The sequence below is a fragment of the Vanessa cardui genome, chromosome Z, assembly GCF_905220365.1.
Source record: "Vanessa cardui chromosome Z, ilVanCard2.1, whole genome shotgun sequence".
Classification (NCBI taxonomy): Eukaryota; Metazoa; Arthropoda; class Insecta; order Lepidoptera; family Nymphalidae; genus Vanessa; species Vanessa cardui.
Window position 1 is genome coordinate 13,939,915 of NC_061154.1, and position 27,083 is coordinate 13,966,997.

General features: G+C 33.4%; 1 protein-coding gene across 2 annotated transcripts in view; it reads right to left on the reverse strand.

Annotated features, from left to right (window-relative positions):
• The window catches only part of LOC124543045, a 172,739-nt gene that overhangs the window by 101,734 nt on the left and 43,922 nt on the right, over positions 1 to 27,083 (reverse strand). For both annotated transcript variants that reach the window (XM_047121060.1, XM_047121061.1), the window contains exons 3-4: positions 15,122 to 15,303; positions 14,005 to 14,068 (exon numbers count right to left, since the gene is read on the reverse strand). In XM_047121060.1, coding sequence (XP_046977016.1) covers positions 14,005 to 14,068; positions 15,122 to 15,303 — 246 coding nt within the window. The remainder of the gene's footprint in view (positions 1 to 14,004; positions 14,069 to 15,121; positions 15,304 to 27,083) is intronic.

The following is a 27,083-nucleotide window of genomic DNA, read 5'->3' on the forward strand; positions in this document are numbered from 1 at the left end:
TTCCAAACAGCTTATACTAAATTAATTTCTACGGAAATACGAAATAACTTTTATCATTCCAAGGGTTATTATATTTTATTAGAAGAATTTCTCATTCTAATCAATTAGAACATATACGCTTTTTGAAACGTGGAGTAACTTCTGTTCTGAAACTACGATGACGATTGAGATTGGCATGATACGTGAATTTAACCAAAGGCTTGCGTTTTCATGGTGCTGGTGGGGCATCGTGCAACTTCGTCTAGGTATATACTGTCCACTCATCAGGTATTCTGCTGCCAAACAGCGATATGTTTTATTATTGTGTTATGGTATGAGGTAGCCGGAGTAAGTAATAAGTAGCATCTTAGTTCTAGAGGTTGGTGGGGAATTGGCGACGTCAGGAATGGTTAATGTTTCTGGAAGGACCAATGTCAATGGGCGGTGTCATGGTGGGTTATCAATTAATTAAATAAAAATTCTATTGTCATTTCCTTATAACTCAATTTGGCGCTTAAAGACTGCATCGTGACTCGTAATCTACGAGTCGGATGAAATTCGCTCGCAAATATATCTCCACACACTATCAACTAGCTTTGGCACAGTGGTGGTGGGATAACCTCCAATTGGTCCTTAACGAGGCCTTTACCTAGCAGTGGAACATATATACAAGCGATTTTGCTGTGACTTTTAAATACTTCCAATAAAGTAGTCAATCCTGTAATGACGTATTATTAGAGTTTCCGTCAATTACTTACGCTCAATTGAACGTGCTTTTGATGTTGGGTTTAAAATTAGAAAGGAAGGGCTTTGAGAACAAGGCACAAATATTTCGGTTTTTATAGAATAACTAATTCATTTCATTTAATGACCGATTCGATAGGTAACTTGTCTTAACTATTTAAACGTATGATTACTTCGTCTTTTTTGAGTTTTTGTATTTATTTATTCGTTACCACAGTTCATATAGCATATTTAAGGTTGGGTCTCTCTAGTGAGCATGATTCATAATCGTGTCAGAGGGACCCACTCTTCCATAACATGTTGTGTCGTCTTAATTGTATACTTTTTTTGTGCATTTGATTGTATTATAATTTAAATTAATATTTCGTTATAAATCCTTATAACAATATATTATGTTCAGTTAAACTCGGCTTTTAGTATAAAACCGTGGCTATGATATATAATATCAGAAATATATATTAAAAGCAAAGTAATCCTATTGATGTTACCTTTTTTCTAAGAACGACTTTTTTATTTCATTCAATGTATAAATATATTGAGAGTATTTATATAAGTACTAAGCAATTGTTTGTGACTCCTTTCAAGTTAAACTCATCGATCGAATGCGCACGGCTTTAAAAAAGTACAATTAACACAATACAAAAACACAGATACATACATATGTATATCTTCATTCAAAAATATATCGTATGTAGTGGTTTTAAAGTCGTAAATGAATTCGGTAATTAATTATAAGAGGGGATGGCCTAAGGGGAAGTTTTTCTTCATAACGTAAATATGATTTTGCAAGTGAATTATAGATTGCTCATAGGAGTTAATACCTTTTTTTAAATGGGCTACCTGATGGGCTACCACACCACTTACACCGTAAATACGTCACAAAGGATCTAAAGTATCTTTACATATTATTTAGTTTATCCTATTAAGAGTGATATGACCTAAATTAAGTTTGTTAAGTTAAAATTAATTTATAACACAATACATACAACTCAAACGAAGCGGAATGTGCTCATGTATTGAATAGGATGAACATATGTTATTGTTAGAACAGTAGACGATACCGTTATGATGAAATAATTGGTACTCATTTCACCTTGTCTATTATTTCTTAACAGCTTAAGTCTTGCAATATTTGCTCTTCACGTTTGCTTTGCACTACGTTTTCGAATAATTAACTATTACAATAATATAAAGCAATTGAACAAAATTTTGTTTCAAAGATTAATTACAATAATATTCACAATTTTAAATCAAATCAAATCAAAAATAAACTTTATTCAAGTGGGCTTTTACAAGCACTTTTGAATCGTCAATTAACAGTTAAGTGAAGCTACCACCGGTTCGGAAAGTAGATTATATATCCTGCGTGGAAGTCAACAGGTATTAATTTCACGCTTTTTTATCATCTACAAAATCTTGTATAGAGTATTAAGTAATTTTCACTCTAGTTATAAATAGTATAATTGTCATTTCTCTGTAAGCATTTACTCTATCGCGAAACTTCAATACTATGTTTAGCTTAGATTTAGTTTGAAAGGTAAATTAGTCAGTGTAATTAGAATGGAACTCATGATGTGTGGCGTATATACGTATATTTACGGTGAAAGGGGTGATTTATATTTCTCATAGTACCAGCATCTTTGGGCAAAGATTATTTAGATTATACTTATGTTTATATGTTATGATATGATTAGGAAGTCAATTCGCTTACTTGTCTTCCTAATAAATAAAATAGTTTTAGTATTTGACCTTTTTGTAATTCAAATATAATTTTGTGCGTCCATTAACTGAAACCATTTGGTGTCGATATAATCTTTTACTTCCATTCTGCCATGTTATCTGTCCCATGCATATCTTTCATATCCCCATCACACGATCAAATCTTCTTAGTTCATTCTCTTCTTCTCCATTCTTCTACGCTCATACGAAATTCCATATCATCATATACAGCTCACGTTATTCTAACGTCGAGCATTCGTCTTTCCTGGCGCTTTAATTTTCACGGTCCTGTTCTAAGCGCTGTCATCAAGCACTTTTTATTAATTCAATATTATCTGATAACCGACTAAGTTATGTAACTGCCTTTTTCGCTTGTCTAGTTTATCAATAGGTCATGAGTCTTAGGTCCACGTTCCTTTTAGTTTGGTCAAGCGCAAAAGCCTACCTTATATCTCATCGCGTTTCTGTGTACGGTACACGGTCAACAAGAAAGATAAGTAGTAGTCTACATCGTACTTTGTACCACTATTAATTCACATGATATAATGGTATCAGACAAGACAGCTCTCATTCATATAATAATAACATGATAACATTTATTCCAAGTCCAACATAAAAGTAAAGAAAAAAATCCAGTATATTAAATAGTAGCACAATCGATTTAATGTGGATTAATATATACATTATTCGCTATACTGATAGATCTCGAATAGTAAGTAGCTTGACACTTGCAATCAGGGGAAGAAGCGCTACAAATCTCGGGATTTTACTACAAATGTATATTTAATCGTGCAATAATGACTTTTAATGTTATAAATGCGAAAGTAATTCTGTCTGTTACTTTTTCACGCTGTTGAACTGATTTACTGATTTAAATGAAATTTGGTATGTAATGAGCTAGGAAGGACATAGGCTATTGTTTTTTTTTATTTTACCACTCTAAAAGATTAAATAGGGTTGAAGGTTTGCGTGCTGTAACTTTATAATTTCCGCGCGGGTAACCGAGAATACACGACAGACAAGTTGAGACATTTTTTTAAACAAGAATATTAGCAATGCCCCAAATTAATTAATAAATTACTAATATTCTTATTTACCCCTCCTTTTAATGTTATTACTTGTCAGGAGTGGGTACGACAACAGCCCAAGGGGTCAGGATCGATTCTGCGACTTTTTAAGTTTTGACATCGCTAGGCGGCCCGTAAACCACTGCGCTATTGACGCTATGAAGTTAGTTCAAACAATGGTGGCATATAGTTCAGGTGTAGTCGGTGTGAAAAAATATACGTACTAAGGGCTCGTTAAATGTGTCAAGTAACGAAGTGTCGTACGCTCGTAATGATAGTCGTGTAAAGTATTTTGTTTTTTAATCTCTTTTACTTTATTCAGTCTTATGAATATTACATTTAAATCGACGCTGAAAATACTTAAATTTTTTATAGTATTAAATGTAAAAGATCCCAAAAAATCCGATTTTAAATAACGACTTCACTTTGTTAAATACATTTATCTTGAAACACAATATGTGCTTGATATTTTAATTAAAAAATATAAAGCATACGCGATACGAAATTTTTTAACGTGAACATATACGAACGATGTTTCAGCAATACTTTTATTCAGTGGAAGCTTGTTAATGAACTATTCTTAACGGAACGTATCTTAGGACTGGAAGACGCTTAGCTAATTATTTAAAGCTGTATTGCGTCACATATTGACCACTTTACTTAGCAACCGAGATAAATTCTTTATAACAGCGTAAAAGAACTGGAAACAGTTACCTAAAAAATGGTATTGGCGTTTTACCGTGTGCTTTAAATTATTTGCAGGAATTCGCTACCTAAATCATCGATTTAATATCTTTGCTAATAATTGAAATTTTAGATTTTTTTGTGGATAATATAATGTTTTTAAATCGGACTCCTATTTACAGTACCATCTGGGAGGTAGTCCATATATTTCAAATAAACATCATTAAAACTAAACATGAAAGGAACTACATAAATATCTAAATTACATCGAAATCAGTAAGACGAGATGTACATTATGGATTCTGAGAAAATGGAACTGATAGAGACTCATGACGAATATTTATATTACAGGTCTGAGATACAGTTGTATCAAAGTTACATCCAGAGGGAAAGTTTAATTTAAAAATAATCAGCTTTAAATCGAAAAGGATTTCTATGACGTGATATTTTGTTATTATTTTTTTATTTTTTTAAAAAAGAAAAACAAATGACGAAATATTGATATTGTTACCCTTATTATATTAACGCAAACTTAATTTTTATCTCTTGTTATGTAATGATACAGCTTTATATTTGCAAAGGAAAGTCTGTGTATAACAAACAACTGGCAACCTTTGCGTTACCAACACGTAGTATACATAAATTTAACAACAGTTGTCAACAAAACAGCAATATATAATTTTGTAGTTTATAGTCGTATATACCGACTACCAAACTTTTTTACTACTTCACTTTATAACAATTACAAATCATGAAAATTGGGAAAAGCATAATAATGTTAATAGAAAAAAAATAAAACAAAAATTTACTTAAATTAAATCTATCACTTGTGGTCTTCTTTGGAAAATAAAATGAATCATTAAAAAAGAATTTGGGTCAAGATTGACACGAATGTATTAAGGATGTGTGAAATGGCAAAACTATCACATATCCGATCCGGATAGTTAAGAATACCACATCCCAAATAGTCTAGAACTCCTCAAGGCGCGTATCAGCTTTCAAGCTTTCTACAAGCTTTCTATGTCAAAGGAAACCCGCACGTCTTGGGTAAAATTGAGCCACCACACTGTATCCAGCGAAATGTACAAGTGTGTGTATAATCTTCTAGATAGAAGGTATGAGACTTGTCTGGTTGACACAATAGTATTCGAGAAGTCTGAAAAATTATTTCTATATCTCATATAAAACCTATATTCTAACTTCATTCTTTCATATTACAATGTCATATAGGTTTAAAAAATATTGAGTGAATACAACAAGCTTTGTCGTTACATTGTCAATCGATCAATGTTTTTAAATAATTAAAACAAAGTACACATAAATAAGAAGATATGGGTGCTGATTATGTCCCCTTGACCTATTTCAGCCATAGCAGGCATTCGCAAGGTTCAGTAGTCATCTATTCCATCACAAAATCCGATAGGACGGTAAATCCGATGCAACCGGAAAGGGTTCAGGCGTAATGCCATGTTTAAGCTTCACGTGCTAAACGAGGTAAGGGATTTTAAGCCCTGTCGACTACCAAATTCCGGGTTCTTACATTAAAAAAAATTCCTACTTTTCTTTTTCTGTCATTCTTTTCAGGATTTACACTGCTGTGGCCGGCCGAAAGGCGGTTTCGTTTACGTTTTTTTTATATATATGATTAAGTAAGATAAATTTAAATTTATAAACTGAAGATGCAGCAGCATTGGTAATACAAATGCGTGCTTCAGATATAATTATCAGTTGAAATTTTTATAATTACTTTTATTCATTATCATAAATCATTCTCATTCCAATTTTCATAGAAAATACTGAAACCCTTTCATTAATTAACACAAGTAAAATTCTCGTTAAAAAGAAAAACAAATATTATTAAGTCATATTATTTTTGCAAATTAACACCGAAATGATAAATTAAGTGGTGCAAGCAAACAATAATACCTTGTTATGTAGACGCCGCGCAAGTGCTCGAATACTGAAATTTGTCGCGTATGTACTTACCGACTTTATAAAGAAGAAAGTCACAGTCTATATACACTAAAGCTGGGCAAAAGCCTCTTTTCCACGTAAGGAGAAATTAAGTGTTTACTTCACGCTCCTCCAATGGATAATTCTGAGAATTTTATTCGAAATAAGTAGATTTTCTTACTAACATTAACGAATTATTATCGTCTTTAAGAAAATATATTTAAGAATTAAAGTTAAGGGTACTTCGTTGGGAAATCAAACTAATTACATTGAAATTTAGACTCAACATTGTTAGCTGAGTTATTTATCGGTCATTATTACGACACGCTAATTAAACAATGTCTCCTTTTTGATACATGCAAATTGTTGAGCACAACGGGGCGAGCTCATTTGACCATATTTCCACTGAAATTGGCATATTTTACATTTCATATCACACAGAGCATAATAATTAAAAGCAATGCGAATATCAATTCTTATGACTTACCTTTATATCATTGTTATTTTTTTGTTTCGTCATTTTAAGAATAAAACTTTAAACAGAGATCTTATCTACTTAGTTCAACTTTACTTAATTAATAAGATCGTTTTATAATATCGAAATTAAACTTACTAGCAAAAAATATATATTATCAATAAACAAGTGAAGGAAATTTCCAGTAAAGTGAACTCGTGATTGAAGTTGTTCAGTGTTTTGTTAATTAACTTTCATATACATGTTTAGTAGTGCTTTAAATAAGCTTTTTCACAGCGAGATGACTTTCAGAATTAATTCGGTATGATTGGGTGCATTTCCACCGGAATTATTGGAAATTTAATATAGTAGGTTATGCACCTCCACAATATTGTAAATATAAGTACATTGTTTTATGGTATAAGACGGACGAACAAATGGGCCAGCTAATGGTAAGTGGTCATTGCCGCCAATAGGTAACTGTGCTGTAAGAAATATTAAACATTCCTTACATCGACCTCGGGAACTAAGATAGTATGATGATTTGTTGACAACTATAAATAAATTTACGTATAATACGAGTTGATAAATTAGTCGAAAAAGTAGTCAAATTTCTGATTTACACAAAATTTATACAATTATAAAGCTGTTTCATAAAATAAAAGAAGGTAAAAATAAGTTCGTATTCATATAATAAGTGGTATGACACATGTTTCGTCGTAGAAACCTTTTTCCGATGTAAAGCTGTATTTTTTTTAATTTAACTGTATTGTGTAATTGACACGTTGATTAATGATTATTGCCTAATATTGTCTAAGATGGTAGTATGGAAATAATATATTTTTTAATATATCCTGTGTTCATTAAAATAGCGCCTTATTTATTTTCAATTTCACGTTGCTTTAACTACTAACGAGCAGTATAAATTATGAAAATTAATTACAAGGATCTTGTTACATTAGCGGCAAATAATAAGCTTCATTAAAATCGGATACGAGTATTGCGTCACATAATCGTGTGCTATAAAACTTGTAGCAGTCATCGAGTTTTACTCGGATTTCAGTTTTAAATAAGTTTTTATAAAATTGTCTGTTTTGCGATTCTTTTTCGTTATGAATTTCATTCAATTTTCATGTTTTGAAGCTTTGAATAGCATATAACTATTTGAGGGTGTGATTACAAATTAATTAATTTGTAATGAGCATTACAATAAATAATTATGAATTAGGTGTAGTTGTTTAAAATAGATTGCAAAATTCCACAAAGATGTGAGAGAAAAAAGGTTATTACATTCTAAAAACATTTTGAAAATTGACTAATAATACAGTAGAGACTCATAATATGATAGAGCAAGAGAAACTGTGTTTTAAAAAGAAAAAAATTGTGTTGTGGGACACTCGGTTTTGAAATATTTAATTATGTTCGGACGGAGGGTAAAAACTAACAACTATCAAGAATAATTAAATGACAAGAAATAAAATTGTTATATCATCCTGTGTGAATTTATTGAGCTTTACCTAATATTGTAAATATGAAACTGTTTGTATTGCTTTCATATGTCATAAATCAAAGTTATAATGAATGTACGTTGACGCCAGATTATCGCTATCATGTCGAATTTCATTAAAATAGATTCTATGGTTTCAGTACAATACGCGCTACAGTCAAAACTCTGCCTTGGTCAAAGTTAGTATTTACCGGGTATTTTATTTCTGAATAGTTCGATTCGATCGTCTGGATGTCATGTGCGTGCGCAAGCGATTTTGTGATGCCTCCCAAACGACGAATACCTACATTGAGCTGGTTTTTTTAAAGTCTTCAGGCGCACTTGGTGTCAGAGGTTTCCATATACAGTTCGCTTCACTTAATTGCCATTTGTAAATAAAAATAATCAATAGTATATAATATATCAATCAATAGTTACTATATATCATATAGTTATTATTAAAAATAATAAACAGTAGTTTCGTCCCGAAATAAGTTTTGACTGTAACATATGCATAAAACATACATGTTATTACATAAATAAGTGGGTTATGAGCCTAATTTCTACAAAGATACATTTTCAAAATATATCTTTATGTCACAGACGACCTTGTTTGATATTTATTTATATTAGTACTCATAAACGATCAACAGTGAATAAACGTAACTTAAGTCAACAATAGCTTCTATATAAGTCTCGTATTATCCAATGTCTTATCAATTAGATTCGATTATTTATCAGTAAGTGGTCTTAATTAGGATGGCGACTGATCATATTGATTAATTTGATCAATTTACGAGTAGGTATTGTAATTAAATAGATAATTGAATGAAATAATGCATATTTTATCACTATAAAAGGGTATACTAAAACATTTTTTTTGTTAATATAAATGGACTAGCCAATCTACATGGTATCGCTCGCGTTAAACTTGCTCCATGTCCTTGGATTGTAAGGTGATGGTATATTATAGTTAATAATATTTATAAATGGTTAAGTTTTTTTTTAAGTGTGTTAAAGTTCCTATACATTTAAAGTATATAAAACTATATATCGTGTCTGAGATATCGTCCACGTGTTTTTTTTTTTATGGAATAGGAGGCAAACGAGCAGGAGGCTCACCTGATGGAAAGTGACTACCACCGCCCATGGACATCTGCAACACCAGGGGGCTTGCAGGTGCGTTGCCGGCCTTTGAGAAAGGAGTAGGCTCTTTTCTTGAAGGTTCCCATGTCGTATCGGTTTGGAAAAACCGCCGGCGAAAGCTGGTTCCACAGAGTGGTTGTGCGAGGCAGAAAATGTCTAAGAAATCGCGCTGTTTTTCGGACATCAAGATGGTGCGGGTGAAACTTAGAATTTTGACGAGATGTCCGAAGGTGAAATTCAGCAGCCGGGATTAATCCGAACAATTCCTCGGAACATTCCCCGTGAAAAATTCGGTAGAAGATGCAGAGTGATCCAACATCTCTACGCAAAGCCAAAGGATCAAGGAGATCGAGAGAAAAGGCTTGATCGTCGATAACTCGAGCCGCTCTACGTTGGATGCGGTCAAATGGAAGGAGCTGGTACTGGGGAGCACCCGCCCAGAGGTGAGAGCAGTACTCCATGTGAGGCCGAATTTGGGCCTTGTAAAGTTTTAGGCGATGGGCTGACGTGAAATACTGTCTCGCCTTGCTGAGCACACCGAGCTTCTTTGAAGCCAATTTGGCTTTGCCTTCCAATTGACCGCGGAACTGAACGAGGCTCGAAATATCAACGCCAAGTATTCCGATACTACCTGTAGCGGCTATCGGGATGTTCTCAAATCGTGGAGATACGACAAATGGTGTTTTTTTAGCGGTTAACGTTGAAATTGACTAAATTTAGCCGGCCCCAGTTCGAGACCTCGTTTAACGAAGACTCGATTTCAGACACAAGTTTGTTCCGGTTTTCTTCGACGTTTTCCCAAGAAATATTAGCGCGGCCGGTGTATAAGGTGTCAACGGTACTGTCGTCTGCATAGCAATGAATGTTCCCGATTTGCAACAAATCATTGATATGCAGAAGAAACAGAGTGGGTGATAGGACGCAGCCTTGTGGAACACCAGCATTGACGAATTTTAAGTCAGAGCATGCACCGTCGACAACGACCTTGATGCTCCGATCTGCCAAAAAGCTGGTAATCCAATTGCATAATTTCCCGGGAAGCCCATAGGAAGGAAGCTTCGAAAGAAGCGCTTTGTGCCATACACGATCGAAGGCCTTCGTCTATGTCCAAGCTGGCTGCTAATGCCTCCCCCTTGCTCTCAACTGCTTCAGCCCACCTGTGAGTAAGGTAAACTAGAAGATCACCGGCTGAGCGACCCTGACGGAAACCGTACTGGCGGTCACTAATCAGCTGATTCTCCTCTAGGTACCGCAGGAGCTGGCAGTTAATAAGGGACTCCATTATCTTGGAGAGCAAGGAGGTGATGGCTATAGGCCTATAATTGGACGGATTTGAGCGGTTGCCTTTTTTAGGGATCGGATGCACCAAAGCAGTCTTCCAGGAGTTCGGGACGACGCCTAATGCGTAGGATTGCCGGAAAAGACGCGTTAAGACCGGTGCCAACTCGGGAGCACATGTCCGTAGCACGATTGGAGGGATGCCATCGGGTCCACTCGACTTGTGAATGTCCAAGGAAAGAAGTGCTTTCCGAACTGCACTTTGCCGAAATTTAACCTCCGGCATCGTCGTATCACATCGCGGGATTGATGGTGGTTACTTTCCTTGGTCATCCAGAGTCGAGTTCGACGCGAAGAGAGACCCTAAAAGATCGGCCTTCTCCTTCGCGGTATGGGCCAATGACTCACCGTCCCTGTGCAAAGATGGAAAAGAAGGCTGACAGAAATTCCCTAGGACAGCCTTAGCGAGAGACCAGAACGCACGTGTTCCTGATGGGAAGCGCAACAGTCTCTCGCCAATTCTACCAATGTACTTCGACTTCGCCTCAGCTATCACGTTTTTGAAGGACCTGGAGGCAGAGTTATATTCCTTTCTGAATGTGCTGGTGTTTGTATCACGAGACGCCGATGCGTTAGCCCAGTCTTGGTAGCGTTCCCATTTTCGGCGTGAAGCCGTCTTACAGAGGCGACCAAACTAGGGCTGGGACTTGCCACCAATGGGCACCGCAGAATATGGAATGAAAAGTTCCATACCCTGAAGCACCACATCGGCGACATCTCGATGGATGATCCGAGCGTTGTTGCTGACTCTGTCGCCGATGTGGTGCTTCAGGGTATGGAACTTTTCATTCCATATTGGGTAAGATGAAAAGAAGGACCGAATCCCATCCCAATCTGCTGACTTGTAGTGCCACACGCGACGACAGCCCGCGAAACGAGGTCGTGAGTATCGTGTAACTGGCACTGTACTCCGGACGAGACAGTGGTCCGACGAGCCCAGAGGGGGATCGACGACAATCTTATAGCCGTCCGGATGCGAAGTCAGCAGAAGATCCAACAGGGAAGGTGTATGATCCTCCACGTCCGGTATTCTCACTTACCGGACGAAACGCGGTAGCGTAGCTACCACTTCACGCCGATTTTAAGTGAGAGAGTGGTACTTCCCCGGGCGTGCCGGCCCATTCGACTGCAACCGAGAGGTATGCAGTGTGGCACTACCACTTGATAAAATATAACTCGGTTTTTAAAAAGTATTTCTTTACTGTTCACTGGGGTTGTTTTAAGTTTCCTTATCTTTAGTTATTCTCCGAAGAAGGTGAATGGAGCATGCATAAGGCAAACTAGGATATACTAAAAGTTAAGATTTTCTCTTACGAGGGAAGGTCGAATCGTGAAGTGGATAGGCTGTAAATAAAATGACACACGTAAATTATTTTCCTATATCTATCTTTACGTATACTTCTTCTAGAAAGACTATCACGTGATCTAATGTTACGTCTCTTCTGATGTTATCATTGATCACGTGGTGAGGTATGCCTAATTACGAACACAAAGCTGCAATTACTTTAATCACAACTGAAATCAGAGCAATGTTTTATAATTATTTAATAAAAAACATTTTGTGCATCAGAAATCACTTTTCGACGTGTGTGATTAATTATGTAAAAATGTTATCAACAAGATTATTTAAAACCTGTATCTCGTCACATTACAAACTTTGCTAGGCATATATGTATGTTATACTAGCGACTCGCCCCGGCTACGCACGGGTGCAATACTAATACTAAATATACTACAGAATTTGTTTATTTACGACATCTCATTAAATCTTCTAAAATGATCAGTGTTTCTTTACAATATATATATTGTAAAGAAAAAAAACTTTCCTCTTGAATAACTATCTATCTATTAAAAAAAAACCGCATCCAAATCCGTCAGTCCAGACAGCGGTAAGCGACTTTGTTTTATACGTTGTAATTATTATTATATAACTAATAATATAATTCTATACATCTGTTGAGGTCTTATGTAACCAAAAAAAAAATGGCTGTTCTTCTAAATTCAAAGAAGAATCATTTTCCTATATATATTTATGTATAGAAGTATGTTAATAAAACTGTGCACATAAATGATATTGAAGTAGATCTATTGCGAGGACGGCGCGGCTCACTCGATGGCTTTTACGGTAGTTAAAATAAATTTATTTCGCATCACGTGCTCCGCGAGCTTTACTTACACTAACTGAACTACAAGCACTTATTCACGGAATCCTGTAAACATTTTATTATGGAACGGTAAATTCATAAATATTATAATAAAAATATTTATTTCTTGAAATAAATTAAGATTTATTTAATATAGATAATGTTTTTAAATATTCTTACTTTTAGGAGCGTTTCTGAACACGTTTGAATTTCAAAACATATAAATCTTCTAAAGATCACTTTCGTTCAAAAACATGGTAGTAAGTTAAAATGACCATCAGGCTTTTCTTTCTTTTTATTTCAATTTATATATTATACTAGCTGTACGCGCGAAATTGTACTCGTTTAATTTTAAAAAAAAGAAAAAATTGTAGCCTAAGTTACTCTTTATTATATCCGTTATCTGCCAGTGAAAGTCTAGTCAAAGCCGTTCCAGAGATTAGCCGTAACAAACAGACAGATAAAATTGCAAAAAATGTTATTTTGGTATAAGTATGTACCGTTTATACATACATATGCATTGAATAAAAAGGGGCTATTTCAATATTAAAAACAGACCCTAAATTTTTTTTATATGTATAGATAACATATTTTACATACAATACTTGAGGTTTAAAGTTTTGTTACTCAATACTTGGACGGATGAATAAATAAAATTTCATACAAGTCAATGCTTACATCATTATAAGACATCGTATACGTTTTTACATTGTTTAGTTTGAATAATTTTCTAGGCACATTGTTTATTAAACTACGTTTGTAAATACATTGCGATCGCTATCATTTCCAGCGAGGAGTAAAATACAATTCATATCGATATTACACCGAAGCTCGAACCATTGGAAACAAGAGTATAAAGCACAAAGTACTGCTTCGAAACCAGTTGTTAGCGTTCGTTATCAATCATAATATAATACAGTATCGATACAATAATATTAAATTACAAAGAAAAATTTAAAAAACATTTTTATATTTCCGACATATTTGTGTTTGTACTTTTTCCTCGATGCTTTAGTCCAACGGGACAGATATCATCAAACTAAATTATTACAAAAGCGAAAATTATTAATAAATTTAATATTAAGTGTTTTGTTATTCAACGGTAATACGCTGCTAGTAATGTCGAAACCATTCGACACGCATTTCAAGATTCATACATACTACTTCTAATTCATATTTGTAAACCTTTAAGGTTTTAATAATTATTATGTAAATAAATTTAGTGATGTAATTCAGGTCACGAATTTTGAAAAAAATTTGAACCACATAAATATGAAAAAGGAACATTACCACCGGAGACGTTTTCTAACGTAAAGGCATTGAACTTCCACGTCACTGACTGTTTGAGGATACACTGTAAACAAGCAGGACATCGTTAATACATAATTTAATTAATAACAAGTATAAGCACAACAGTATCATATCATGATCACTTCTAAAAAAGTCGCAATGCTATTATATCATTCGCAATTAACCTACACAAAAATACATGGCAATCAACATTACAAACCGGTAAACAAAGTAACCAAGAATTATGCTCCGTAGAGTATAAAATATTAGCAAGCTATTTCCAACAGCCGTGTAAAATCTGTCGCAAAAATAAAAACATAAAATAAACCGTCACTTCCTCATAACTACGTACCGGCCGGCCGTAAACACTAGCTTTGGTTATATTAATAGTGTTCCAAGTCACCATATTCTTATGAAAATAAGTTGGGTTACGCTTGATTTAGATAAAACGTTTTTGTTGAATATTTTTTTGGATGGATAAACAAATAATTCGTTCATTTGTTACTTTAATTTCGTATATATACCGAAAATACGTCGAAACACTATAAATAAAAATTGACATTCTATAAACTTATTAAAATGACCGTAATCTAACGATATCAACGTCGATTATGACACGACATGACGTATTTTTTTTAATTCGTCATTTATTACGTATACGAAAATTAAGATAAGTTTAGCTACATCAAAGAGGGGCCAGTGGAGGCATTAAATTCTTTCCCGAGCGAGGCGGCGTCCTTGCACGGACTACTCGGAACGCGAGATCGTCAACATCCCATGCACATACATACAGACGACAGTGCGTGCGGATGCGTCATGAATACAAACAAATTCCATTTAAATTTGTAACGAGTGTCGAAGCGACGCTATGTCACGAAGGACAGTGTTGTGACCATGACGATTAATGTTGTTTTCCTCCTCGAAACATAATGCCCAAACTGTAGACGCAAGATAAGTTAACAGTGAAACATAAATTGTAATCTCGCAAGCTATTCGTTTAAGGCAACGCAACGCTACGCTTCGTCGCTATCACTTCGCGTATTTTAAATGAGGTTTTACGACTTACGTTAACAATTATAAACGAGCGGCATTATGGGTCAGTCAGTAGTCCACTTGCCTGCACTTGTCCATACTGCAGGTCGTCGAGAAGGGCGGCTTCGAGGCGCAGCGATCTGGTCACAAGGCGCTTTTTGCGTCGCTTGTGCATCGTCAGAAACCGGCCGGTACATACACTCGGCTTCTTCATTATTCTCATTTCATTGACGTCAACTCGTGTTACCAGCACTGGCACTTCTTGAACTGCAACAATATAAAAACATGCATGTTATACTTTCACTGGGGTCTAACGGAAGATTATTCGCGAATGAGAGTGATATTCTAATGTAAACAGGAACATATAGTTGTTATGTTGTAAATGTGAGGTGTTGCTAATTGCCCCTATATTTATATTCGTATGAGTCAATTAATTCGAATCATTAACACGAGAACTGATGAACACAATAAGCGATTCAACGATATAACAATATGATAACGATACATAAATTTATCAGAGTTAGTGCTTACAATCGATAGTACGGAATATTGCCTTAAATGACAATCTGAAATAACGTACGATTTTCGACGATAAAATGTGTTTCGTATCCAATATTTAGTCGAGAAAAAATAAGTCGTAAACAAAATTAACTCATTATGCGAAACAAGGTAGTATTTAAATAACAGAAGAATACGAATAAGTGGCAAAATTCATAGAAAATCGATTATAAATGCCTGCACGTCAGACTCGGTATGTAACGTGCCACTCATATACGATAACTAAATTGCGTAATCACTCCTCCAGTATTACTTAAAACTCGGCTTAGATTGCACGTCACTACGACAGCATCCATCGGGAAATGTCACGGTGCAAACGTCACTATTGATACATATTTCCTACGAGAGTAATCCGAATACTTACGCAACGTCGTAGATACAGACATGGGATAACTTAGACAACGCGGCAACCACGACAAAAAAATGCCTCATGGAACCGTTTAAAATATAAACGATATACTATTTTGGATCCAGGCCACTACCCGTAAACATTATAAAAATACAATATTGAAGTATCTATTGTAATGTGTTCATACACCTAATTCCAGCCAGACAGTCCATTTTCGAACGTTTTATTATAATTTATTCATCGATACGATATCAGTTTACGCGATCACTATAATAATAATCTCGGGTTGATATAGCTACAGCACTACGGAATAGCTGTTTATCACGCAGTGTTTACTGATCGTTGATAAAAAGCCAGTAAAAGCTTGTATAAGTCGTACAAACTAATGTCATCTATATCGAAGCACTATTGGTTATCGGGCGCTGTGTAACTCGTTACGATCATTATAACTGATCTGAATCTATACCACGTGATATTCTAAAGCGTATCCTTTAATTGTAAAAATAAATAAATAAATTGAGCGTAACTCAATAACTATTAAGGAAGTATAACGTTGTTAGCGTCAGACATGTTATTGTCAAAGGTTACATTTGCATCTAAATAATTATACTTAAAACAATGAAATATTGATGTCTGGTAATAATTAAAAAAAGTTTTATTTAAATATTGTTCAAGAAATCGAGCCGATGATAATATTTTCAATCTGCTGCCTTAATCAGATTTTCCCGTTCATTTTTCGACAAGAGAATCGTAATTGCGATTTAACGTGGAAATGCTGCAAGCATTACAGACGTTATTCCACACGTTCATGATATATAGATACAGTAGCTATTTTTAATTTATAATCGGTAGGTATTCAGTTAAGTCTTTTAAAATTGAGTACAATATATAAATCGCATAAAAAAGGATTCAGTTAAAAAAGTACTACGATAGTATATTTTTTTTATTAATTTTGTTCTCTTACTTTTACTATACTTACGCTAATAAAAAGGGTAATTCAAGATTCTAGTTATTTTAATATTGATGTAGTCAAAATGAAAACCTACTTTCCATTCTATACTTTGAAAAAAAAAACATCCCATCTGTAGGGCTTTGTGGAGGTCAGTTGAGGCCGTTGAAGATATTTTTGAGCCTAGGAGGAGTCACAGGTTGCCTAAGGGATATTGGGTGATTTATCTCAGGCCCTTTTGTGTGCAAAACGAAACGGTGGCCATAAAACTACATCACTACGGGATTAGAGATGCTGCGCTCAACCTTCTGATTTCGTATCTGTAATCGGATTCAGAGGGTTGATGTAAATGGAAGCAGAACCCTCGGGGCCCGGATAGTCAAGGATGTATTCTTGTTCTACTTTTCTTCCGCATTTATGTAAATGACTTGCCTTATCCTTTAGGTAATAAATACAAGGAAGCATTGTTTTCTGATGTCACTTCTTCAGCTTGGTAATAATACAATTCCTTAAAATGTCTACACCGTTTTATTTAATTCATCTTCTACTCAAATACTTTCGGGAAGAGATTACTTACTATTTAGGCGATACAGCTGTATTTTATAAGAGTACATACTTTTGTAAAATATATTTTATATTTTTAGTACGCAATTAAGCATACTTGTAATTAACATTTAGTTTTAAAGTTTGTAAACAAATTCGAAAAGGCTTCACTAACACCTAGGGTCGCTAGTTACCTGTACCTTACGACCACGACAGTACCATGAACGAGACTATATGTTAAATGTAAAGATTGTAAAGGTTTGTTCAAAATACAAAAAAGTAGAAAATTTCGATAGTTTGATATCTTTTACGATTTACAATTTATATTTTTACGGTAAATATATATTTAGTTGTTATATGATATAGAAAAAATGCCCGCCAGCCCCTGAACTGATCGTGCTATCAGAAAATTTCCTTTTGCTTATAATATCACAATAAGTAATAAAGACTGATTGAGTTTATTTAAGAGTCCTGTCTCTTAAATAATCGCAATCGGCGTTTAAAACCCCGCATCCGACCACATCTGGCAACTTTTATAAGCCAAATATGATGACATTTTTTATTCGTTCCATAAAATTTACTCAGAAATGCAAGTCGAATACAATTTTTAAAAAGTTTTTAAGACAAAGTATAGTAGCGCTTTAAAGCACTTTAAAGTGGGACACTGCTTGGCGGATTTTAACAGTGTTTTCTCTACCATGATGAGTGTATGTCGCGCTCTCTCTGACTACGAATAGTCCTCGAAACGAGTTTACGTTTCGAAGATCGCATAATTTTAGGGCGTTTCATTCTAAACGCAATGAATGGCATATTTTTGAACGTTCGTGTATTAGCTTATATTTAACGCTTCCATCGACTAGGCTGTTGCCCTAAGCGGTCATAGGACAACATCAATTTGCCTCCATGGAATTACAATACTTGGTAACTAAATATCTGCGGCCTCACAAACAAGCCGGGTCAGTTTGATTGTCCGTCTCCTGAACTGTGTTGCGATAATTGAATAAGTATTGACTTCAATTGCAAATTTACTCCGTTATTTAATATTTAAGTTTTATTATTTCCGTTATTGCTTGATAGTATGCGAATAGATAAGATTATTTATTTACCCCCTTAAAAATATCGTTAAGCTAAATATGTCTTTGATGTCAATACTAACTTGATGGTATCTTATCGTACACGTATCGTTCAAATATACATACATATATGATGTGAATAATAATACATCAACTATTTCAAATAAACCTTTTACTGAAGTCCATGCCAGACATAAGTTTATTGAAATACAACGTCATGAATACGAAAAGATAAATAATATTTATTCACACTTTAGATGATAGGCTTTCATAATTATACGGAAAAAATATTTAAATTTTCTACGAAATAATATTAATTCATACAGAAACTCATTTATTTGTCTGATATGAAAGGAATATTTAATATTTTAGAATGGTGTGTCGTCAACCTACATATTAATCGTCCCTTTGAATAAGTCACGCTCTTAGTTTTCTTCGTAATACACATTTCATGCTTTCTATCAATATGTGTAACGAGTGGTGTGTACACCGGTTTTCATGGGTACGCCAGTCCGAGGTCCCGGGTTCGATTCCCGGCCGAGTCAATGTAGATTATCATTAGTTATCTATATTGTCTTGGGTCTGGGTGTTTGTGCTTCCGTTGTTACTTTTGATTTTCCGTAACACAAGTGCTTCAGCAACTTACATTGGGATCAGAGTAATGTATGTGATTTTGTCTCATATTTATTTATTAATTTATTTAATGACGAGGCGAGATGGCCCAGTGGTAAGAACGCGCGCATCTTAACCGATGATTGCGGGTTCTAACCCAGGCAAGCACCGCTGATTCATGTTCTTAATTTGTCTTTGTAATTCATCTCGTGCTCAGCGGTGAAGGAAAATATCGTGAGGAAAACTGCATGTGACAAATTTCATAGAAATTTGTCACATGTGTATTCCTCCAACCCGCGTGGTGGAATAAGTTCCAAACCTTCTCCTCAAAGGGAGAGGAGGCCTTTAGCCCAGCAGTGGGAATTTACAGGCTGTTGTTGTTGTTGTATATTTAATGACGTAAAAAAAACAAAGCTGTCATACTCGTACGTAATATTATACCTTACAATCATAATTAATGAGGAGTATAATCTGTCTCAATATTTCATATTCATTCTTGCATGAAAAACTTCAACTCATATTTTTTAAGTTTCTTGCCGATTCTTCTTAGTGGAATCTACGTATTAAATCGGTAGTAGCTTCACTTAATACAGTTTTTTAAATGACGATTCCTAGGTGCATGTACAAGCATATTTTAATAAAATATATTTTGATTATGTTTTGGCATAAAAAGTCAATATAATCGTGATGTGTCTGTAGACATAGCTTGTCACACTTAATTAAAATATGCTGCATTCGAAATAATTAAGAAAGATAAAATCATCAGCAATGGATTTCTTCTGCGAGGCAATCATAGTAATAAAGAAGAATTGGAGTACACCTAGTTTTCTTAGGCTTAGGCGTTTTCCTTAACATGTAGACTTTAGAGACTCATTGGGGGGAGTGTGATTATCATGAATAGGATTGACTAAAGATCAACGCAAATGCTAAACATTTTTTTAGTATAGATTGAGTTACTTATACGAAATATAAAAATTTTAAAAAACATCATATACTATGACATAAAACAATTGTATTATATAACGACTAAAGCACTATATGAGACTCAAAACATAATCGCAATGCCAACAAAATGAACTCGTTTAACCTATGCGAGTTAAAATAACGAACTTTTCATATTTTTTTATGATTAGAACGCGTTTGCCTCCTATAACATAAAAAAGATCAAAACTGTTACGACGATTTCATTCTCGTGGAATTTAAAAAACGAGAATAGTTTTAGATGCTCTTCTGTTTTATCCACTCTACGAGTAAAAGTTATAGGTAGTTTATTATACTCATAAAACTAAGGCAGCTGTAATATCCTAGATAAAGACAAATAATCCACTTTTTCCTGCCAGATACTCATACAACCGTATATTAGTCTAGCTAGGAAAATACTAACAGACATTGCGTTTGGTAGCTTAGGGTATACGTTTCATAAATTCCCGTATAACTTTCAGGTACCCCATTCGTTATTATTTCACGAAAGCAAATATCAAATTCATAAAGCTTTGACGAAGGTTTTGTTATTATTTGACCAACGCTGTTAATGCAGTTCTTTCGTAAGCTACTAGATTTGTTATGAAACATTCGCGTGTATGCCGCGCACTGAAAAATTGAAGCATTAATGTTTACTGAGTCAATACGACTGGGAATAAATACACAGATTATTTTATAACCAGTAAATAACTTTAAATGTTAGTAAATAATAAGATTCTCCAACGTATTGCTTTATAAAACAAGAAAAAAGTGATTCGAGTTTGTATTCGTCGACTTTCAAGCTGGATATTTTTTTTTATTGATATTAGAGTTAGTTACGTTTCATTAAGTATTTTATTAAATACGGTTATTAGACTATGTTGTTTTATGCTCAGATACAACGAGTGAATAAATTGATGATATATATAATATTTTGTCAGCCTTATTAATCTCAAACCTAAAATGTGAATACTGTTGTTTTACATACAAAAATCTAACGAACCCTGACTGTAACCGCTATGATTTTGATTATTTATACTGACCTAGTTAGAATGTAAAATCTCAAATATAAAATGTATTTTAAAAATGTACCGATGACTGTTCTTTAAAAAAAAAGGCAATTAAATACTTGTCGTTTAGCTATTATTACAGTAAAGATTCCACCATTCAACTATTTCGAAACCTACAATTATTATTACTCGCCGTTACTCTACTGGTGATTGTGAGAGATCCGATACTTTAAATATGAATTAACATAAAGCCTATACGTAAACGTACCTAGGGGTTTTATTAAAGAATTATAAAAATTAAAAATATATACTTTCCTACATATATTTAAAACACGTTAATAGTACTTGTATTATAGCTATCCCAATACCGATTCTTCAATAAAACCTTATTTTAAAACTAGGGAAAAAACGTGAGAACATACATCAATGCCTTTGCATGAGAGCAGCGTGCTTGAGTAATATTGATATAGCCCCCAGACGCTCATAGTATTATCACAATAAATTGCATTATCATCCTGTACGGTTAGGAAAGCATAGAAAACCAATTTGAAATATGACGAAAATCGATAAAAGAATAGTCTCAATGGCTTTCTTTTGACCATTTGTGATGATACAAGCAAAACTATTGATGTAATCTAGGTTAGGTTTGATAATGTTTATTGCTCCAAAATAATATTAAAACATTCACTTAAGGGAACTTACTGGTTAACTTATAATAATTTAATATCTATATGAAACGTACAGAGAAATCAATTTAAACATACATATTTCAGAGTGACGAATTATATAAGATTCGGAATTTTCCAAAATTCATTCTCATTACGATTGTGTTTTATATCCGAAAATTTGGCAGCGTTTCCACATAAACGTCTGGACCGACAATATTTTCGATGAGTACAGCTGTATATGTAGTTTTATATAAAAAAAAGAAATACATATATACTATATCCGAACTACTAGTTTTTATTATAATATAGATGATTGTTATTATAATCGTACCTAATGAATATATATATATATACAAAAATATTACTTAAATTTAAATAAATTTTAAATTAAAATTAAATAGTATTGGTTGTCATGTGTTAGGCAAAAAATACTTATTTCCTATGACCGTCCTTGGAATTCGAAGTCGCTTTATACCAAATTTGATTTAAAATTTGAAATTTGGACGTGAAAGTGCGACAGACAGACAGAGTTACTTTCACATTTATAATATTAATATAATTAATGTCAGTCTAGGAATTAGGTCCCAAAATCTTTCACATGTGAGTCAATCGTAATCGTAAAGAATTCCAAAATCAAACAATACAATCGTGTTTAGTAATTATTTTCATAACACAAATGAACGTAAAAATAATTGTTTTTTTTTTTTAATTGTGCAAAAATAGCTGCGAATCGCTGCGTCTATTTTCTACGGTCTACGACGATATGAAAGGGCTAGCTTAAACGGCGTCAGCTCGGCGCATCGTCTACATTTCTGGATAAGCGCCATTTCGTGACCAAACTTTATAAAATAAAAACATTAAATATAGTTTTCGAATTTATTTTTATTTTTTACATATAAGACCTTATTTTCCTTATAATCTTCATTAACAATTTCATGCCGGTCTACGATAGAACTGACCGAAAGCTATCCACATTTATAAAGCGTTAAAATAATGATTGCAAGTCGATAACATATGTATATTCTCAAAATTCATATTATCGAGATATTTCAATATTAAATCCACGAAATTCAATGACATGACAGTTCAACGGGCCGCCATGTTTGACGTTTACGGGTGCGTTCAGAAAGTGTGTTCCAATTAACAATTTCGTGCAGGCGTAGGGTAGTTAGTATATTTATATTTGTTTAGTAATTTTTATTTTATTCGATCCAAGCCGGGTTTTTATCTAGTGTAAAATAACTTAGTATTATATAACTTTTTTATTATACTTTCAAAAAAACCTTGGATGGTATATCAAATGGAAATAATATAAAATGATAGATTTTCTGCTCGTTGAAGAGTGGCTCCTTTGTACAGAAACATTGAACTATACTGAGAGTAGTTCCTTTATATTGAAATTTGTTTGAGTGCTGAAATAGGACAGCCTGGTTGGTCTTTTAAGCGTTTCATACACAATACTAATACGTTATATATAATATACGTTTGTCGAATATTTCTCATGATCATTTTAATAATTATGTAAATTAAGGTGAACCCTTCAATTACGATGACACTAAAATATCAAATGGAATTTACAAATTAGCGGACAGAGGACCTCTATCTAATAATACTAAATTACCAAAATGGGGTTATATTATACAAATTCGTACGAGATCATTCATAACTTTATGTCATATAATTTGCATGAACTTGATAACAACCGTACACTAGCGACATGAGATACACTTACCACGTCTAGTTGTTTTATACAATAGATATCAGGATATTATTATAATGTAACTATTCAAAAAAAGTAGCCGATACGAGACGCGCCAGTCATAATACATCAAATCGAAACAAATCAAAATATATCTTATTCTAGTAGGCTTTTACAAGCAGTACTACTATATTAAGTGAAGCCATCGGTAAGCAAAGTAGAAACGACCGAGAAGAACCGGCAGGAAAATCAGTAGTTACATTTTTTCAACATTTAAAAATACAGTCATGTTAGTTATATACAATTACATTTGTACATCGATATTGAAACATATAAATAAAGGAAACGAATGAATATATGTGAATTAACATGAATAAATGCATATTTTCTTACAATATAATTTTATTTTCTTTATTTTAAATTTTCTTGATGGTAGGGCTTTGTGCAAGCCCGCCTGGGTAGGAACCACCCACTCATCAGATATTCTACCGCTAAGCAACAGTACGCAGTATTCTTGTGTTCCGCTTAGAAGGGTGAGAGAGCCAGTGTAACTACAGGCACAAGGAACATAGCGTCGTGGTTTCCAAGGTTGGTGGCGCATTGACGATGTGAGGACTAGATAATATTTCATACAGTGTGTATTTGTGCGTCTATGGGTGATGGTGACCACTTACCATCAGGTGGCCATTATGCTCGTCTGCAAACCTATTTCATAAAAAAATATATAATAATACACATAATAAAGAGTGGTGACTGAGATAATCCATTACGATAGTAGTGTCATGCCACTCATGTCGTTTGCCGCCTCGGCATACGAGCCGGTCGTACCGACGTCGGTAACACTGAAGTGTCCCAATAGATTACTCTTATCCATAAATATATAAAATATAACATTTAAAATGACCAAGGAAACGATGGATGGATTGTGTGAAAGATGATATGGTTAGAAAGAATGTTACTTGTGTGATAACGTCTGACAGAGAAGTATGGAAGGAGAAGACATGCTGCGCCGACCCCGAAAAAAATTGGTAGGAGGTATAGGTATTTGGAGGGCAGGAGGATGATGATAACATTGAAAATTAAATATGGATGAATTCAATAAAATAACAATAACTTTGATTTGATACAATTTTTAGCAAAATTACTCTTATCATTTTTCAAAACCTTAAATAACTCTCTTCTTTTTAAATCGCATTATATTATCAAGTAATGAAACCTCTTTTCTAGGGTATCATTCATGTACCCAAGTGAACAATATTACTATACGGTATTATATTACGAGGAAGCTGTATTAAACGAAGCTAATAGGTTAATATTGGACGAGAAAAGTATTACGCTAAATATTTAAGGATGATACTAATAATATGTTATCTGCATTTGCAAACCTATAAGTATTAAGTCATATTAAATTTGATTTAAAAATGCTTGTAGCAGTTTTAAATCGTTATTATATACTATTAATAATAATAATGCTAAAAAAATTCTACAAGTATTTTTAAACCGTTAGTTATACCAAGATAGTAGATTCTACTAATCTTTATCAACATTTAAAAATGCAGTAATGTTAGTTGAATATACATATGTATGTAATCTTGTTCTGCCTGGATGTCAACCAGTATTAATTTGTATGTAGTGTCGCAAGATAAATAATTACCTAATTATCATATGAGTGATATGTATTTATACATTATAATATAAAAAAAAAACTCTCTTGTTAATACAATTTGTTAACGTGAAGTTAACTTGTGCAACCGAATAAACGCCTGTAGCGAAACCTTCTGCATAATAAAAACGAATATAATTTGCGAGTATCAAAGCTAACGCTAGTTCTGAAATGCAAACTGTTTTTTAATTATATTTAAAAGTTATTTTAAATCAAATTCGTTTTATTTAATTTTATGTCAAAAAATAAAAATTGTTTTCGTGAATGTTTCTGATGTTATCCAGAATTGCTTAATTAAACATTTTTGTATGTACTATTCAAAACACACTTCTAGATACTGCACAAATAAAAACGAGATACATTTGTTTGTTATTTTTCTTTAAGGGGAAAAAACATTTTGTATTTTCATTTAGATTTTATTAACATCGAACATACATGTTTGTCAATTTGTCTTTTTCAAACAAAGGGGATACAAGATAAGATTCCATGACAATAGGCAAATACCACATTGTTTTAATTTTTGGGCGTCAACCTGTTATTTATTGATTTACGAAGATGCCACAAAACATATATATTAGAATGCGAGAACGTTATATATTGAAAAGCAACAGACATGATGATTGTTCTTTTTTTGCTACCGGTGAATTTTAATAGATTAGTTAAAATACACTTTGTATAAAGAGTCACAAAAGTACGATCGATTGTTTGAGCGTAAAAAGATGTTCAATCAGAAAGACCATTATAAATCATGAATCTTAGAATTATGATTTCTAAGTTGAGTGTTAATATATAACCATTATTTTTCAAAAACTTAAGGAGCTAGTGATTACTGTTTCAAAATGATTTTGAACAACTAGCACCACAATGAAGTCGCCAGCTCCAAAAAAGACGCCAGTGCAGATTTGACATGGAATCCCAGTGAAATACTTTTCTTCGTAAAGGATTTTTTAAAACGCTGTAAATACTGTCTTTCATTCATACAATAGAAGCCTGAAGACCAATTTCCATTTGTTACTTCAAAGTGACGAACTCCTCTATAAACTTTTATTTCCGATTTCATCTTTTGGATTCGAATTTATGGAAAAGGATTTTTAAAAACGGCATAATGAATGGTATTTTCTCTTAAACGTGAGTCTGATTGTTCTATTTCTATATTTCTAAGATTACAATTGAACTTCGAATCATACTTTCATCCTCAGGGTATCCTTATATAGGATGATTCCAAAACAAGTTGTTATAACTGTCCTTTTTAAATACAGGCGAAGTCTGAACACCGATTATGAAATTGTAACATCAAAATGACACCGTCCTAAGTTTCAACCACTTTCGTAAAAACTCAAAATGGCTTAACAACATTTTTTAAATCACTCTTTTTACACACTTTTAACATCAGACACGATACAAACTTTCATTTAATTTTATTCCCTTTTATGAGATTATGATCCTTATTGATGAAATCCTATAAGATATTTCTATGTGAAATTTAATCATGTTAGATTACGGTTTAGGCAGTGCTTTTGATGTGACTCAGTCATTTTAAAATTTTATTAAGTATATAGATAGATAACGTGACTGATGATCGTCTGTTTTAGCGTGTAATAAGTAAAGTATTATCCATTTAAAGCACCCAAGAGAATTACATGTACTTCCATATTGAAACACCGATAATAATTTGTATAAATTCTTCAACGCTACATAAATGTAAAATACAAAGCTGTTTAAAAAAAGAACATTACTTTGACGGTATTTTAATTGTGTGAGTATAATGCATACATATAAAAAAAATTAAATGTTTACAATAATTGTCTAAAAATAAGTACTGTGTCTGTGAAAAAACGCAAATTGGTAAAATCACTCAATCAATAAATTACTTTGGGCTTACACATTCGTGCGTTAGAAAGCACGTAAAGCCTTTAGCCCTTTGCCTGAACTATTTCCAGTCGTCCCAACGGATTTTGAAAGC